Genomic DNA, 20,135 nt, shown 5'->3' with positions numbered 1-20,135 from the left:
ACTAGGTTGTACTTTCCCTTTACAACTGACTAGGTTGTACTTTACCTTTACAACTGACTAGGTTGTACTTTACAACTGACTAGGTTGTACTTTACAACTGACTAGGTTGTACTTTACCTTTACAACTGACTAGGTTGTACTTTACCTTTACAACTGACTAGGTTGTACTTTCCCTTTACAACTGACTAGGTTGTACTTTACAACTGACTAGGTTGTACTTTACCTTTACAACTGACTAGGTTGTACTTTACAACTGACTAGGTTGTACTTTCCCTTTACAACTGACTAGGTTGTACTTTCCCTTTACAACTGACTAGGTTGTACTTTACAACTGACTAGGTTATACTTTCCCTGTACAACTGACTAGGTTGTACTTTCCCTTTACAACTGACTAGGTTGTACTTTACAACTGACTAGGTTGTACTTTCCCTTTACAACTGACTAGGTTGTACTTTACAACTGACTAGGTTGTACTTTCCCTTTACAACTGACTAGGTTGTACTATCCCTTTACAACTGACTAGGTTGTACTTTCCCTGTACAACTAACTAGGTTGTACTTTCCCTGTACAACTGACTAGGTTGTACTTTCCCTTTACAACTGACTAGGTTGTACTTTCCCTTTACAACTGACTAGGTTGTACTTTCCCTTTACAACTGACTAGGTTGTACTTTACCTTTACAACTGACTAGGTTGTACTTTCCCTGTACAACTGACAAGGTTGTACTTTACAACTGACTAGGTTGTACTTTACAACTGACTAGGTTGTACTTTACCTGTACAACTGACTAGGTTGTACTTTCCCTTTACAACTGACTAGGTTGTACTTTCCCTTTACAACTGACTAGGTTGTACTTTACAACTGACTAGGTTGTACTTTACAACTGACTAGGTTGTACTTTACCTTTACAACTGACTAGGTTGTACTTTACAACTGACTAGGTTGTACTTTACAACTGACTAGGTTGTACTTTACCTTTACAACTGACTAGGTTGTACTTTCCCTGTACAACTGACTAGGTTGTACTTTACCTTTACAACTGACTAGGTTGTACTTTACAACTGACTAGGTTATACTTTCCCTTTACAACTGACTAGGTTGTACTTTCCCTTTACAACTGACTAGGTTGTACTTTACAACTGACTAGGTTGTACTTTCCCTTTACAACTGACTAGGTTGTACTTTCCCTTTACAACTGACTAGGTTGTACTTTCCCTGTACAACTAACTAGGTTGTACTTTCCCTGTACAACTGACTAGGTTGTACTTTACAACTGACTAGGTTGTACTTTCCCTGTACAACTGACTAGGTTGTACTTTCCCTGTACAACTGACTAGGTTGTACTTTACAACTGACTAGGTTGTACTTTACCTGTACAACTGACTAGGTTGTACTTTCCCTTTACAACTGACTAGGTTGTACTTTCCCTTTACAACTGACTAGGTTGTACTTTACAACTGACTAGGTTGTACTTTACAACTGACTAGGTTGTACTTTACCTTTACAACTGACTAGGTTGTACTTTCCCTTTACAACTGACTAGGTTGTACTTTACAACTGACTAGGTTGTACTTTACAACTGACTAGGTTGTACTTTCCCTTTACAACTGACTAGGTTGTACTTTACAACTGACTAGGTTGTACTTTCCCTTTACAACTGACTAGGTTGTACTTTACAACTGACTAGGTTGTACTTTCCCTTTACAACTGACTAGGTTGTACTTTACAACTGACTAGGTTGTACTTTACCTTTACAACTGACTAGGTTGTACTTTACAACTGACTAGGTTGTACTTTACAACTGACTAGGTTGTACTTTCCCTGTACAACTGACTAGGTTGTACTTTCCCTGTACAGCTGACTAGGTTGTACTTTACAACTGACTAGGTTGTACTTTACCTGTACAACTGACTAGGTTGTACTTTACAACTGACTAGGTTGTACTTTACCTTTACAACTGACTAGGTTGTACTTTACAACTGACTAGGTTGTACTTTACCTTTACAACTGACTAGGCTGTACTTTACAACTGACTAGGTTGTACTTTCCCTGTACAACTGACTAGGTTGTACTTTCCCTTTACAACTGACTAGGTTGTACTTTACAACTGACTAGGTTGTACTTTCCCTTTACAACTGACTAGGTTGTACTTTCCCTGTACAACTGACTAGGTTGTACTTTCCCTGTACAACTGACTAGGTTGTACTTTCCCTTTACAACTGACTAGGTTGTACTTTACAACTGACTAGGTTGTACTTTCCCTGTACAACTGACTAGGTTGTACTTTCCCTTTACAACTGACTAGGTTGTACTTTACAACTGACTAGGTTGTACTTTCCCTGTACAACTGACTAGGTTGTACTTTCCCTTTACAACTGACTAGGTTGTACTTTCCCTGTACAACTGACTAGGTTGTACTTTCCCTGTACAACTGACTAGGTTGTACTTTACCTTTACAACTGACTAGGTTGTACTTTACAACTGACTAGGTTGTACTTTACAACTGACTAGGTTGTACTTTACCTTTACAACTGACTAGGTTGTACTTTACAACTGACTAGGTTGTACTTTACCTTTACAACTGACTAGGTTGTACTTTACAACTGACTAGGTTGTACTTTCCCTTTACAACTGACTAGGTTGTACTTTACAACTGACTAGGTTGTACTTTACCTTTACAACTGACTAGGTTGTACTTTACCTTTACAACTGACTAGGTTGTACTTTACAACTGACTAGGTTGTACTTTCCCTGTACAACTGACTAGGTTGTACTTTACAACTGACCAGGTTGTACTTTACCTTTACAACTGACTAGGTTGTACTTTACCTTTACAACTGACTAGGTTGTACTTTACAACTGACTAGGTTGTACTTTACCTTTACAACTGACTAGGTTGTACTTTCCCTGTACAACTGACTAGGTTGTACTTTCCCTGTACAACTGACTAGGTTGTACTTTACCTTTACAACTGACTAGGTTGTACTTTACCTTTACAACTGACTAGGTTGTACTTAACCTTTACAACTGACTAGGTTGTACTTTACAACTGACTAGGTTGTACTTTCCCTGTACAACTGACTAGGTTGTACTTTCCCTGTACAACTGACTAGGTTGTACTTTACCTTTACAACTGACTAGGTTGTACTTTACCTTTACAACTGACTAGGTTGTACTTTACAACTGACTAGGTTGTACTTTACCTTTACAACTGACTAGGTTGTACTTTACCTTTACAACTGACTAGGTTGTAGTTTACCTTTACAACTGACTAGGTTGTACTTTACAACTGACTAGGTTGTACTTTCCCTTTACAACTGACTAGGTTGTACTTTCCCTGTCATTTCACAGCATCTCATTTGTAAACATTTCAACTGTATTAAATTATAACCTTTTTCAATTCCACCCATCAAAATAAAGGTCTCTTTCTTCTTTTTCTTGTAAATGTCGAGACAGTAAATCCCAGACGAAGCTTTGGCGTTCTGATTGATGCAACAGAAAGACAACGTACTGCTTTTGAGCCCATTTCAGACATTACCGGGGTGAAAGGTCATTACAAACATTTCTGCAGTCGTAACGTTAACGGGACAAAACGACAGGAAAGAGGATGAAAGAGTCCCAGGAGTACAATTAAAAACAAACCAATAAAGTGACATTTAAGTGACAAGAAGATTAAGCACCTTTTAAACACAGGAAATACTGAAAAATACCTCTCAAACACAGGAAATACTGAAAAAACACCTCTTAAACACAGGAAATACTGAAAAATACCTCTCAAACACAGGAAATACTGGAAAAACACCTCTTAAACACAGGAAATACTAGAAAAACACATCTCAAACACAGGAAATACTGAAAAATAACTCTTAAACACAGGAAATACTGAAAAATACCTCTCAAACACAGGAAATACTGAAAAAACACCTCTTAAACACAGGAAATACTAGAAAAATACCTCTCAAACACAGGAAATAGATGGCTGAAAAACACCTCTTAAACACAGGAAATAGATGGCTGACAAACACCTCTTAAACACAGGAAATAGATGGCTGACAAACACCTCTCAAACACAGGAAATAGATGGCTGACAAACACCTCTCAAACACAGGAAATAGATGGCTGACAAACACCTCTCAAACACAGGAAATAGATGGCTGAAAAACACCTCTTAAACACAGGAAATAGATGGCTGACAAACACCTATCACACACAGGAAATAGATGGCTGAAAAACACCTCTTAAACACAGGAAATACTGAAAAATACCTATCAAACACAGGAAATAGATGGCTGAAAAATACCTCTCAAACACAGGAAATAGATGGCTGAAAAACACCTCTTAAACACAGGAAATAGATGGCTGACAAACACCTCTTAAACACAGAAAATACTGAAAAATACCTCTCAAACACAGGAAATACTGAAAAATACCTCTTAAACACAGGAAATACTGAAAAATACCTCTCAAACACAGGAAATAGATGGCTGAAAAATACCTCTCAAACACAGGAAATAGATGGCTGAAAAACACCTCTCAAACACAGGAAATACTGAAAAATACCTCTCAAACACAGGAAATATTGAAAAATACCTCTCAAACACAGGAAATAGATGGCTGAAAAACACCTCTTAAACACAGGAAATACTGAAAAATACCTCTCAAACACAGGAAATACTGAAAAATACCTCTCAAACACAGGAAATAGATGGCTGAAAAACACCTCTTAAACACAGGAAATACTGAAAAAACCTCTCAAGCACAGGAAATACTGAAAAACACCTCTTAAACACAGGAAATAGACAGCTGAAAAACACCTAATAAACACAGGAAATAGATGGCTGAAAAGACAGGGTTCTATAGGGCTCTGGTCTAAAGTAGTGTAATATATAGGGAATACGGTTCTATAGGGCTCTGGTCTAAAGTAGTGTACTATATAGGGAATAGGGTTATATAGGGCTCTGATCTAAAGTAGTGTACTATATAGGGAATAGGGTTCTATAGGGCTCTGGTCTAAAGTAGTGTATTATATAGGGAATAGGGTTCTATAGGGCTCTGGTCTAAAGTAGTGCACTATATATAGGGAATAGGGTTCTATAGGGCTCTGGTCTAAAGTAGTGCACTATATAGGGAATAGGGTTCTATAGGGCTCTGGTCTAAAGTAGTGTATTATATAGGGAATAGGGTTCTATAGGGCTCTGGTCTAAAGTAGTGTACTATATAGGGAATAGGGTTATATAGGGCTCTGATCTAAAGTAGTGCACTATATAGGGAATAGGGTTCTATAGGGCTCTGGTCTAAAGTAGTGTATTATATAGGGAATAGGGTTCTATAGGGCTCTGGTCTAAAGTAGTGTATTATATAGGGAATAGGGTTCTATAGGGCTCTGGTCTAAAGTCCTGTACTATATAGGGAATAGGGTTCTATTTCACAGTGTAGTCTTTGTAGCCATTAGCTCACCTGATCTGCTTGTCAGCCATTTATGTGAGGCGCCGGCTGGTCGTCAGAGAGTTGATATGTGTCTGTCTGATGTGCCAGTCAGTCCATCTGCTGCTGTTGTTATTGTTGTTGTGTGTTTCTTTCTTTAGTCTATAATGCTGTTTGCTTGGTTAGCTTGGTTAGCTCTTCCTTAGTTTCTGTGTCTTTAATACTTTGAATCCAAACGTTATTATTATTATTATTATTTTCGATCAGTCAGTTGTCTTGTCTGTCAGCTGGCCTCTGAAGCGCAAGAAGTTGAGGTCCGATAGGGAGGGATATCTGAAACAGGTGAAAGATAGAAGCTGTTAGCTAACAACATCAACGCTCGGGACAAGGGGTTGTTGCCCTGAAATACGTCAACAACACACAGACACACACACACACACACACACACACACACACACACACACACACACACACACACACACACACACACACACACACAGTCACCATACAACATTGTTTCCTAAGACTTGTCCTACATTGTCAAAGTGGCCTTATCGTGGGCTGCTATACTCATTCAGTTAGCAGTATCCTCACATCAAAGGCTTATATATTGCAACGCTTCACTGGATCAATAAGAAACTTTGCTGGCACACTACTGTCATCTAGTGGCCAAAATCTAAATTGCGCCTAAACTCCAATATGATATTATGGCCTTTCTCCTGCATTTCAAAGATGATGGAACATATAAAATCATAGAAAACACATATTTTTTTGTTTGTATTATCTTTTATTATTATTATCTAATCTATTATCTAATGTGTTATATTCTCCTACATTAATTTCACATTTCCACAACCGTCAAAGTGTTTTCTTTCAAATGGTACCAAGAATATGCATATCCTTGCTTCAGGGCCTGAGCTACAGGCAGTTAGATTTTAGGCGAAAAATGAAAAAAAAAAAAATGGATCCGATCCTTAATAAGAGGTTTTAATGATGGGTGGCCATCAGAATACTGTACTGACATTACACTGGTGTTGCCCTATAGCAGAGTATATCTGTTTGCATGTACGTTGCCAGGTGTTGCCCTATAGCAGAGTATATCTGTTTGCATGTACGTTGCCTGGTGTTGCCCTATAGCAGAGTATATCTGTTTGCATGTACGTTGCCTGGTGTTGCCCTATAGCAGAGTATATCTGTTTGCATGTACGTTGCCTGGTGTTGCTTGGTTTGCGTTTACACGGTCTACATTATGTTCTGTATTGAATTGGTGAAGCACAAAGAAAAAGCATCCACATAAAGCTTCATAATCAGACTGGTGGTAAAACTTAGAGGAAGACGCTACATTTGATTTATGTACCCTTTATGACGGCCGGATGTGATACAGCCAGGATCCGAACCGGTGACTAGGACTGAGACGTAGTGTCTTAGACTGCTGCGCCACTCGGAAGCCCCTGATGTGTGGTACACAGTAGAGCAGAAACAGCCCCTGATGTGTGGTACACAGTAGAGCAGAAACAGCCCTGATGTGTGGTACACAGTAGAGCAGAAACAGCCCTGATGTGTGGTACACAGTAGAGCAGAAACAGCCCTGATGTGTGGTACACAGCAGAGCATAAACAGCCCTGATGTGTGGTACACAGTAGAGCAGAAACAGCCCTGATGTGTGGTACACAGCAGAGCAGAAACAGCCCTGATGTGTGGTACACAGTAGAGCAGAAACAGCCCTGATGTGTGGTACACAGCAGAGCAGAAACAGCCCTGATGTGTGGTACACAGTAGAGTAGAAACAGCCCTGATGTGTGGTACACAGTAGAGCAGAAACAGCCCTGATGTGTGGTACACAGTAGAGCAGAAACAGCCCTGATGTGTGGTACACAGTAGAGCAGAAACAGCCCTGATGTGTGGTACACAGCAGAGCAGAAACAGCCCTGATGTGTGGTACACAGCAGAGCAGAAACAGCCCTGATGTGTGGTACACAGTAGAGCAGAAACAGCCCTGATGTGTGGTACACAGCAGAGCAGAAACAGCCCTGATGTGTGGTACACAGCAGAGCAGAAACAGCCCTGATGTGGAAATCTGCTTACCATTTCCCCCTACACGCTCTCCACCCCCTTTCCACAACCAATCACGACGTCTCTCTCGCCGAGCTATTACCCAGCCCCCCTTATCCCTCCCTCCTTCTCTCTCCCTCCCCCTCTCTCTCTCTTCCTCCCCCTTCTCCCTCCCTCCCTCCCACCCACCTTTTCGCTTTCTCCCTCCCTCCCTCTCTTTCCCCCCCTCCTCCTTCTCTCTCCATCCCTCTCACCCTCCCCCCCCCACCCTTTTCCTTTTCAGTCGTGACTCTCTCCTTCTCCCTCCCTCCCTCCCTCCCTCCCACCCTCTCCCTCCCTCCCACCCTCTCCCACCCACCCCCCACCCCCCACCCTTTTCCTCTTTAGTCGTGACTCTCCAACACAGAACATTCTTTCTTTTCCACTCAGACTTTTTCTGACTTATCTTTTTACTTGAAAAACAGATCCTCGGTATACAATTAGGCCTATACAGTAGAGATGGAACAGCATGGATATTTATCTTGTGAGTACCAGGCCTAGAATGAACACAGCTGGAGCAGTGGACACTGAGAATGCAGCTGTGCTCCATGGCAGTGTGTTGCATTTGGTTTGGATGGGGACTCAGGGCCCTGGCTGTGCTGTACACTGTGCTTGTGTGTGTGTGTGTGTGTGTGTGTGTGTGTGTGTGTGTGTGTGTGTGTGTGTGTGTGTGTGTGTGTGTGTGTGTGTGTGTGTGTGTGTGTGTGTGTGGTGGGCTGTAGTGTAGGGGTCAGATGAGGTCACTATCTCACTGACGAGTCCCAATGGAGGACCTACGCCCTCTCCTCTCCACTTCCTGTCTCACATCACCTCTCCTCTCTTCTCCTCCCTCTCACCTCAATTCTCCTCTCTTCTCTTCCCTCTCCTCTCCACTTCCTGTCTCACCTCACCTCTCCTCTCTTCTCCTCTCCTCTCCTCCCTCTCACCTCACCTCTCCTCTCTTCTCCTCTCCTCCCCTCCTTCTCACCTCCCCTCACCTCCCTTCACCTCTCCTCTCCTCCTCTCGCTTCCCTCTCACCTCACCTGACCTCTCTTCTGTTCCCTGTGGCTTCACAGTCCAGACTACAGACTACAGACTACAGTCCACAGTCCTTTCTCTCTCTCTCTCTCTCTCTCCCTCTTTCTCTCTCTCTCTGAGAGGCCTCTGTCCTCTCTTCTATCTCTCTCTCTGACAGGCCTCTGTCCTCTCTTCTTTCTATCTCTCTCTCTGACAGGCCTCTGTCCTCTCTTCTTTCTATCTCTCTCTCTGACAGGCCTCTGTCCTCTCTTCTTTCTATCTCTCTCTCTGACAGGCCTCTGTCCTCTCTTCTTTCTCTCTCTCTCTCTCTCTCTCATAGGCATCTGTCCTCTCTTCTTTCTATCTCTCTCTCTGACAGGCATCTGTCCTCTCTTCTTTCTATATCTCTCTCTGACAGGCATCTATCCTCTCTTCTTTCTATCTCTCTCTCTGACAGGCCTCTGTCCTCACTTCTTTCTATCTCTCTCTGACAGGCATCTGTCCTCTCTTCTTTCTATCTCTCTCTCTGACAGGCCTATGTCCTCTCTTCTTTCTTTCTCTCTCTCTTCCCAGGCCTCTGTCCTCTCTCTCTCTCACTTCTCTTCCCAGGCCTTTGTCCTCTCTCTCTCACACTTCTCTTCCCAGGCCTCTGTCCTCTGTCCTCTCTCACTTCTCTTCCCAGGCCTCTGTCATCTCTCTCTCTCTCTCACAGGCATCTGTCCTCTCTCTCTCTCACTTCTCTTCTCAGGCCTCTGTCCTCTCTCTCTCACAGGCATCTGTCCTCTCTCTCTCTCACTTCTCTTCCCAGGCCTCTGTCCTCTCTCTCTCACACATCTCTTCCCAGGCCTCTGTCCTCTCTCTCTCACACATCTCTTCCCAGGCATCTGTCCTCTCTCTCTCTCTCTCACTTCTCTTCCCAGGCATCTGTCCTCTCTCTCTCTCACATCTCTTCCCAGGCATCTGTCCTCTCTCTCTCTCACTTCTCTTCCCAGGCATCTGTCCTCTCTCTCTCTCACTTCTCTTCCCAGGCATCTGCCCTCTCTCTCTCTCACATCTCTTCCCAGGCCTCTGTCCTCTCTCTCTCACTTCTCTTCCCAGGCCTCTGGCTTTTTGTTAACTTCTCGCTGTTCTAATTTTACTGCTTCCTTTTTCTAGGCAGTTTACTTTGCAAATCCTCTGAACCAATATCAATTACAAGGGTTTCTTGAAATAAAATGATTATATAGTGTTGCAGATTCAGGGTTTAATGATTATATAGTACTTTATATGAAGTATGCGTATACAAGACTTGTGTGTGTGTGTGTGTGTGTGCGTGTGCGTGTGTGCGTGTGTGTGTGTGTGATAGTAGAACGCAGGCGACAGGTTGGCACGGACCACTCTAATCCCCTAGGAATCATCATCCCTTCCAATCCCTTCAAACTGACAGTGTGCTCTCTCTCTCCAGAGCTGCTCCCACCTCACTGTGACCGACTCACTAGGATCCATCTGGATTCGGTACCAACTACGCCAGTAGCAGTAACTGGCGCTGTAGCGTTGTGCTCAAACATTAGACTACATGTTAATAGCATTGTCTCAATCATGGCTAGTGGCCACTGAAATGTAGCTGTGCCATAGAACTATGACAGTAGCAGTGTAACCTACTGTAGCTAGCTTAATGCAATATATAAACAATGTCTGTTTCTAGCATGCTACAATCTAGCTTAATGCAATATACATTAACATTGTCTGTTTCTAGCATGCTACTAGCTAGCTTAATGCAATATATAAACAATGTCTGTTTCTAGCATGCTACTATCTAGCTTAATGCAATATACATTAACATCGTCTGTTTCTAGCATGCTACTAGCTAGCTTAATGCAATATACATTAACATCGTCTGTTTCTAGCATGCTACTAGCTAGCTTAATGCAATATACATTAACATCGTCTGTTTCTAGCATGCTACTAGCTAGCTTAATGCAATATACATTAACATTGTCTGTTTCTAGCATGCTACTAGCATAACTGATCCACTATAGAAACAGAGAAACAACTGATCCACTATGGAAACAGAGAAACAACTGATCCACTATGGAAACAGAGAAACAACTGATCCACTATAGAAACAGAGAAACAACTGATCCACTATAGAAACAGAGAAACAACTGATCCACTATAGAAACAGAGAAACAACTGATCCACTATAGAAACAGAGAAACAACTGGTCCACTATAGAAACAGAGAAACAACTGATCCACTATAGAAACAGAGAAACAACTGATCCACTATAGAAACAGAGAAACAACTGATCCACTATAGAAACAGAGAAACAACTGATCCACTATAGAAACAGAGAAACAACTGATCCACTATGGAAACAGAGACACAACTGATCCACTATAGAAACAGAGAAACAGAGAAACAACTGATCCACTATAGAAACAGAGAAACAGAGAAACAACTGATCCACTATGGAAACAGAGAAACAACTGATCCACTATAGAAACAGAGAAACAACGGATCCACAATGGAAACAGAGAAACAACTGATCCACTATGGAAACAGATAAACAACTGATCCACTATAGAAACAGAGAAACAACTGATCCACTATGGAAACAGAGGAACAACTGATCCACTATAGAAACAGAGAAACAACTGATCCACTATGGAAACAGAGAAACAACTGATCCACTATAGAAACAGAGAAACAACTGATCCACTATAGAAACAGAGAAACAGAGAAACAACTGATCCACTATAGAAACAGAGAAACAACTGATCCACTATGGAAACAGAGAAACAACTGATCCACTATAGAAACAGAGAAACAACTGATCCACTATAGAAACAGATAAACAACTGATCCACTATAGAAACAGAGAAACAACTGATCCACTATGGAAACAGAGAAACAACTGATCCACTATAGAAACAGAGAAACAACTGATCCACTATGGAAACAGAGAAACAACTGATCCACTATAGAAACAGAGAAACAACTGATCTACTATAGAAACAGAGAAACAACTGATCCACTATGGAAACAGAGAAACAACTGATCCACTATGGAAACAGAGAAACAACTGATCCACTATAGAAACAGAGAAACAACTGATCCACTATAGAAACAGAGAGGTTGAGAAATAGGCTAGCCTACCCAGGCTGCATCACATCCGGACGTGATTGGGAGTCCCACAGGGCAGCGCACAACTGTCCCAGCGTCGTCGGGTTTGGCCCGTTTAGACCGGCATTTTAAATAATAATTCATTCTTAATAACTGACTTGCCTAGTTAAATAAAGGTTAAATAATTAAATAACAATTAAATGTTGAGTAGACAGCAAACTGCACATCTGGCAAACTACAGGTTACAGGCCTATTGTGGAACTTCTTATGTGGCACTCCAATGTGACTTGAAACGTCACACACACCCACACACACTTCCTATCTTTACTTTGTACTTTGAAGACTGATAACACTGATAAATAACAATAGAAATGTTGAATAAGCAACTTACCTATGTTCCAACTTGTGCTCTATTCCCTATGTAGTGCACTACTTCTGACTAGGAACCATATAGCACCCTACTCCCTAGCCCCCATAGGGCTCTGGTCTAAAGTAGTGCACTATATAGGGAATAGGGTTCTATAAGGCCCAGATTTAAAGTAGTGCATTATATAGGGAATAGGGTTCTATAGGGCTCTGGTCTAAAGTAGTGCACTATATAGGGAATAGGGTTCTATAGGGCTCTGGTCTAAAGTAGTGCACTATATAGGGAATAGGGTTCTATAGGGCTCTGGTCTAAAGTAGTGCACTATATAGGGAATAGGGTTCTATAGGGCTCTGGTCTAAAGTAGTGCACTATATAGGGAATAGGATTCTATAGGGCTCTGGTCTAAAGTAGTGCACTATATAGGGAATAGGGTTCTATTTGGGATGCAACCTTGGTTACCAGGACAGCAGAACATTGAACTCTTTAAGCTACAATGCTACAGTCAGTCCCCCTAACAAGGGTTCTGTTCATTAGGTCACAACAGTAACAAAATATTTTAAAACATTTTGCAACAGAAAATGTAAACAGGGATTTCTTATTAGACAAGGATAGGTGTCCCTCCCTTTTTTTAGTCAGTTTTCTTCCGTTTGTTGCCGAATGAACAAGACCCTGGACTCCAACTGAACTGCAGTGACTACAGATACAGAACATCAACTGATAACCAGCCTGGTTAAAGTGTTGCCAAAAGAACTAGGCCCTAAATGAGGCAGATAACAGTCAGGGCTTGACTAAACTGACCCTTGCTCACCATTAAATCCTCAACAGTTGGGCCATAAAAAAATACCTGTGCTATGCTGAAAGACACAGGGTCTGATCCTTACAACAGGCCTACATTATGCACTTGCTGACTGTCATCCCAAAATAATCTAATTGAAATAATCTAACTGAAATAATCTAACTAGAATCATCTAATTGGAATAATCTAACTAGAATAATCTAACTGAAATAATCTAACTGAAATAATCTAACTAGAATCATCTAATTGGAATAATCTAACTAGAATAATCTAACTAGAATAATCTAACTAAAATAATCTAACTAAAATAATCTAACTAAAATAATCTAATCGAAATAATCTAACTGAAATAATCTAACAAAAATAATCTAACTAGAATAATCTAACTAGAATAATCTAACTAGAATAATCTAAGTAGAATAATCTCAGTAGAATAATCTAACTAGAATAATCTAAGTAGAATAATCTCAGTAGAATAATCTAATTGAAATAATTTAACTAGAATAATCTAACTGAAATAATCTAACTGAAATAATCTAAATAGAATAATCTAACTGAAATAACCTAACTGAAATAATCTAACAAGCAAAACTCCAGCTGTTCGATCATGGTTTGAATTTTTAGTTCACATACTCTTCAATCATCCTGCCTTTTTAAAACGTTTTTGATATGACTTTGCTCTGCCTGTATATGACTGACTGATTATGATGCGTACTGAGGCTACATGACTCGGTATTGGCTGACTGATTATGATGTGTACTGAGGCTACATGACTCGGTATTGGCTGACTGATTATGATGCGTACTGAGGCTACATGACTTGGTATTGGCTGACTGATTATGATGCGTACTGAGGCTACATGACTCTGTATTGGCTGACTGATTATGATGCGTACTGAGGCTACATGACTCGGTATTGGCTGACTGGACATGATGCGTACTGAGGCTACATGACTCGGTATTGGCTGACTGATTATGATGCGTACTGAGGCTACATGACTCGTATTGGCTGACTGAACATGATACGTACTGAGGCTACATGACTCGGTATTGGCTGACTGATTATGATGCGTACTGAGGCTTCATGACTCGGTATATAGATACTACATTACTAGAGTGCTACAGTACAACAGATACTACATTACTAGAGTGCTACAGTACAACAGATACTACATTACTACAGATACTACATTACTACAGTACAACAGATACTACATTACTACAGATACTACATTACTACAGTACAACAGATACTACAGTACTACATTACTACAGATACAGCCCTATAGAACCCTATTCCCTATATAGTGCACTACTGTTAACCAGGGCCCTATAGAACCTTATTCCCTCGTGCACTACTTTTGACAAGGACCCATAAAAGTAGTGCACTATATAGGGAATGAAGAATTCTGAAGAATTCATTTACACATGGCAAATAAACGTGTAACTATATAAGTAAAGGATAATACAACGATAATACAATGCGTTGTATGGAAAATCAATGAACGCCGTGGAAGGTGTGTTCCTCGACGCGCTTAGTGGAGTAGGAAAAACTGACCTTCCACAGAGTTGCATTATTTTCCCACAGAACGAATAGAGACCCGAGTTGATTATCCCTTTTATACCATGGCTATAATTAAACACATTTACCTCTAGAAGTGTGTTAATTTGCAGGTAGAAAATGTGTTCAACATCCACTGAAGTAGCTAGCATGTTTACTAGATAGCTACAGTGGTTGCCGTGGTAACCAAACAGACTTGCTAGCTCAGCTAACCAAACCATCAGTCCTAGCTTACTAAGTATGAAAATCCCTTTTAAAAATGACAATAATGTTTTCAATTCAACTTTTTTTTGCTTTGAAAAGCAGCTCAAACATAGAATATGTAAGAATGAAGTAAAGCCATTGAATTCTACCGTGTTGACATTGTAACGACCCTGGGTTTATAAACGCGCGGAATTTCGACGCTGCCGCACGAGCATGCTTTTGCGGCACAGTCGATAGCGCGCGGGACCTCGGGCTAGAAGGTAGAGGGTTCGAGACCTGCTCCCTGCTGTTTCATTATATTGTGAGTTATAGAATGAAGTAAAGCCATTGAATTCTACCCTGTTGATATACTGTGAGTTATAGGGAAATATTGCACGCTCTAAAATGCCCTTCAAGCCAATCAATATGACCCTATTAAGTTATGATTGATTGTAAGAACACCTGCTCTAATGACACATAATGCATCTGGATTGTCGGACCACCATTTTATTATGTTTGCAATCGCAACAAATAATCTGCTCAGACCCCAACCAAGGAGCATCAAAAGTCATGCTATAAATTCTCAGACAACCCAAAGATTCCTAGATTACCTTCCAGACTCCCTCCACCTACCCAAGGACGTCAGAGTTCAAAAATCTGTTAACCAGCTAACTGAAGATCTAAATTGAACCTTGCGTAATACCCTAGATGCAGTCGCACTCCTAAAAACATTAGTCAAGGGCCTCCCGGGTGGCGCAGTGGTTGAGGGCACAGTACTACCAGAGACTCTGGGTTCGTAACCAACCGGCTGCGACGGGGAGGTCCGTGGTGCGATGCACAATTGGCCTAGCTTCGTCCGGGTTTGTCTCATCGCGGACCAGCAACTCCCGTGGCAGGCTGGGTGCAGTGAATGAATGAATGATTGATAGATAGTCTATCCTGTCTGAAAGATGACTAAACATGCATCCTGTTTGCAACATGGCACTAAAGTAATACTGCAAAACATGTTTCTAAGCAGTTCACTTTTTGTCCTGAAAATATTTGGGGCAAACCCAATACAACACATTACTGAGTACCACTCACACCAAGCACAATGATGGCTGCATCATGTTATGGGTATTCTTGTAATCGTTAAGGACTGGGGAGTTTTTCAGGATAAAAAATCAACTGAATGGAGCTAAGCACGGGAAAAATCCTAGAGGAAAACCTGGTTCAGTCTGCTTTCAACCAGACACTGAGAGATTTCACCTTTCAGCAGGACAATAACCTAAAACACAAATCTACACTTGAGTTGCTTACCAAGAAGACAGTGGCCGAGTTACAGTTTTGACTTCAATCTACTTGAAAATCTACTGCAATACCTGCAAATGGTTGTCTAGCAGTGACAAGCATTTGACCAATTTGACAGAGTTTGAAGAATTCTTTAAAGAATAACGGGCAAAAGTTGCACAATGCTCTTAGAGATTTACCCCAGAAACACTCAGAGCTGTAATCGCTGCCAAAGGTGACTCAGGGGTGTAAATACTTGTGTAAATGAGATATTAGTGTATTTCTAAAAACATGTTTTCACTTTGTCATAATAGGGTATTGTGTGTAGACGGGTGAGGAAGAAGTCCATTTTGAATTCAGTCTGTAACAAAACAATATGTGGAATTAGTCTTTGTGAAGGGACTGTATTCCACCCTGGTCAAAAGTTCACTTCAAAGGGAATCGGTGGGGAGACTCAAGGGGGGGGTGTGTCTCTTTGTCAGCAACAGCTGCAATCTCTAATATTAAGGAAGTCTCAAGGTTTTTCTCGCCTGACGTAGAGGATTTCATGATAAGCTGTAGACCACACTATTGACCTAGAGAGTTTTCATCTTAGCTGTCTATTTACCACCACAAACCGATGCTGGCAATAAGACCACACTCAACGAGCTGTGTAAGGTCATAACCAAACAAAAACAAGCTCTGCCTCGCCCTCCATTTGGCAAATCTGACAATAACTCTATCCTCTTGATTCCTGCTTACAAGCAATAACTCAAACAGGAAGTACCAGTGATGCGCTCAATACAGAAGTGGGCCGATGAAACGGATGCTAAACTACAGGACTGTTTCACTAGCACAGACTGGAATAACTTTCGGGATTCATCCGATGGCATTGAGGAGTACACCACCTCAGTTACCGGCTTCATTAATAAGTGCATCGACGACGTCGTCCCCACATTGACCGTACGTACATATCCCAACCAGAAGCCATGGATTACAGGCAACATTGTCACCGAGCTAAAGGTTAGAGCTGCCACTTTCAAGGAGAGGGAAATTCAGACGCTTATAAGAAATCCAGCTATGCCCTCCGACTAACCATCAAACAATACAGGGTTAAGATTGAATCCTACACCGGCTCCGATGCTCGTCGGATGTGGCAGGGCTTGCAAACTATTACGGACTACAATGGGAAGCACAGCCATGAGCTGCCCGGTGACACGAGAATACCAGACGAGCTAAATGACTTCTATGCGCGCTTCGAGGCAAGCAATACTGAAGCATGCATGAGAGCACCAGCTGTTTCGGACAACTGTGCGATCACGCTCTCCGTAGCCAATGTGAATAAGACCTTTAAACAGGTCAACAGTCACAAGGCCGCAGGACCAGACATATTACCAGGACATATACTCTGCTTGGCAAGTGTCTTCACTGACATTTTCAACCTGTCCCTGACCAAGTCTGTAATACCAACATGTTTCAACATGTTTCAAGCAGACCACCATAGTCCCTGTGCCCAAGAACACTAAGATAACCTGTCTAAATGACTACCTGTAGCACTCACATCTGTAGTCATGAGGTGCTTTGAAAGGCTGGTGGTCTAGAGTTTTTTTCTCCTCTGGTTACACATGTAACATGCTGGTAGAAATGAGGTGAAACAGATTTAAGTTTCCCTGCTTTAAAGTCCCCGACCACTAGGAGTGCCGCCTCTGGATGAGCATGGAAGCCTTGTAAATCGATAATCTCTGGCAGTCACACAACCTATCTCTTCTCACTCTTCTGACCTGACTACTGATAGAAGAACACTGCATTGTTCTTAGCCCCAGGCTAGATTAGCCCCAGGCTAGACTGGCCCCAGGCTAGACTGGCCCCAGGCTAGATTAGCCCCAGGCTAGACTGGCCCCAGGCTAGATTAGGCCCATGCTAGACTGGTCCCAGGCTAGATTAGCCTGTGTTTTCACACAAGCATTTGTTAACCCTGGGCTAAGGGTTCACACTTGTTGTTTACAAGTTCCCTGCCAGTGACGGTTGTCAGCACCTCACAACCCTGAGCTGCACATTCTGAACTGCAAACACAAGCGGAGCCTAGGAGCGTATCATAAACCTGCCTCTCAAACGCTCTCTGACCTATACCATCTCTACATTACCAATGAACGGAGTCTCACATGACTATACCATCTCTACATTACCAATGAACGGAGTCTCACAGGACTATACCATCTCTACATTACCAACGTAGTCTCACAGGACTATACCATCTCTACATTACCAATGAACGTAGTCTCACAGGACTATACCATCTCTACTTTACCAACTGACACTCTCACAGGACTATACCATCTCTACTTTACCAACTGAAACTCTCACAGGACTATACCATCTCTACTTTACCAACTGAAACTCTGAATGAGTGATGGTACAGAGCGGCATAGGCAAGATACAGTAGATGGTATTGAGTGCAGTATATACATATGAGATGAGTATGTAAACAAAGTGGCATAGTTAAAGTGGCTAGTGATACATGTATTACATAAAGATGCAGTAGATGATATAGAATACAGTATATACGTATACATATGAGATGAATAATGTAGGGTATCTAAACATTATATTAGGTAGTATTGTTTAAAGTGGCTAGTGATATATTTACATCATTTCCCATCAATTCCCATTATTAATGTGGCTGGAGTTGAGTCAGTGTGTTGGCAGCAGCCACTCAATGTTAGTGGTGGCTGTTTAACAGTCTGATGGCCTTGAGATAGAAGCTGTTTTTCAGTCTCTCGGTCCCAGCTTTGATGCACCTGTACTGATCTCGCCTTCTGGATGATAGCGGGGTGAACAGGCAGTGGCTCGGGTGGTTGTTGTCCTTGATGATCTTTATGGCCTTCCTGTGACATTGGGTGGTGTAGGTGTCCTGGAGGGCAGGTAGTTTGCCCCCGGTGATGCGTTGTGCAGACCTCACTACCCTCTGGAGAGCCTTACGGTTGTGGGCGGAGCAGTTGCAGTACCAGGCGGTGATACAGCCCGACAGGATGCTCTCGATTGTGCATCTGTAGAAGTTTGTGAGTGCTTTTGGTGACAAGCCAAATTTCTTCAGCCTCCTGAGGTTGAAGAGGCGCTGCTGCGCCTTCTTCACGATGCTGTCTGTCTGGGTGGACCAATTCAGTTTGTCTGTGATGTGTACGCCGAGGAACTTAAAACTTACTACCCTCTCCACTACTGTTCCATAGATGTGGATAGGGGGGTGTTCCCTCTGCTGTTTCCTGAAGTCCACAATCATCTCCTTAGTTTTGTTGACGTTGAGTGTGAGGTTATTTTCCCTGATACCATCTCTACAGGACTATACCATCTCTACAGGACTATACCATCTCTACATAACCAACGTAGTCTCACAGGACTATACCATCTCTACAGGACTATACCATCTCTACATAACCAACGTAGTCTCACAGGACTATACCATCTCTACATTACTTTTGTATCAAGTCTGTCTTTTGAAAGGACTCCCTGCACCGGAACGGCGGTTGTCATGGATTCTAATACCTGGTTTGGAGTCGACACCGGAGTGTGATTCTATTTATGGAGACAGTTAGAAAGTTATGCAACAGGAAGGATCATATTTGTGGTGTCGCAAATACATCAGATGACTACTTCCTGATGAAGGAAAGGTTATAAACCTAATACCACTGAATTTCATCTCTCTGTCATTATTTATCCATCCCATATCTCTGTCTATCTCTCCCTTCCCTCTGTCTGCTGCCTCTCCCTTCCCTCTGTCTGCTGCCTCTCCCTTCTCTCTCTGCCTCTCCCATCTCTCTGCTGCCTCTCCCTTCCCTCTGTCTGCTGCCTCTCCCTTCCCTCTGTCTGCTGCCTCTCCCTTCTCTCTCTGCCTCTCCCATCTCTCTGCTGCCTCTCCCTTCCCTCTGTCTGCTGCCTCTCCCTTCTCTCTCTGCCTCTCCCATCTCTCTGCTGCCTCTCCCTTCCCTCTGTCTGCTGCCTCTCCCTTCTCTCTCTTCCATCTCTCTGCTGCCTCTCCCTTCCCTCTGTCTGCTGCCTCTCCCTTCTCTCTCTGCCTCTCCCATCTCTCTGTCTGCCTCTCCCATCTCTCTGTCTGCCTCTCCCTTCCCTCTGTCTGCCTCTCCCATCTCTCTGTCTGCCTCTCCCTTCCCTCTGTGTGCCTCTCCCATCTCTCTGTCTGCCTCTCCCATCTCTCTGTCTGCCTCTCCCTTCTTTTTGTCTGCCTCTCCCATCTCTCTGTCTGCCTCTCCAATCTCTCTGTCTGCCTCTCCCATCTCTCTGTCTGCCTCTCCCATCTCTCTGTCTGCCTCTGTCTTATCTCTGTTTGCTGCGTCTGTCTCCTCTCTGTC

At 42.3% G+C, this 20,135-nt stretch overlaps 1 protein-coding gene across 1 annotated transcript in view; it reads right to left on the bottom strand.

Moving 5' to 3' along the window:
• slc25a22a (solute carrier family 25 member 22a) overlaps positions 1 to 20,135 on the bottom strand; it is a 95,448-nt gene that overhangs the window by 67,925 nt on the left and 7,388 nt on the right. The window contains exon 2 of the mRNA XM_036961212.2: positions 5,458 to 5,757. Within this exon, the coding sequence (XP_036817107.2) occupies positions 5,458 to 5,477 (20 nt within the window). The 5' untranslated portion in view covers positions 5,478 to 5,757. The remainder of the gene's footprint in view (positions 1 to 5,457; positions 5,758 to 20,135) is intronic.

Source organism: Oncorhynchus mykiss, chromosome 2, assembly GCF_057628025.1.
Source record: "Oncorhynchus mykiss isolate SJ-2025 chromosome 2, ASM5762802v1, whole genome shotgun sequence".
NCBI lineage: Eukaryota > Metazoa > Chordata > Actinopteri > Salmoniformes > Salmonidae > Oncorhynchus > Oncorhynchus mykiss.
Note: the sequence above shows the minus strand (reverse complement) of the source record. Positions and strands in the feature narration are given on the sequence as shown.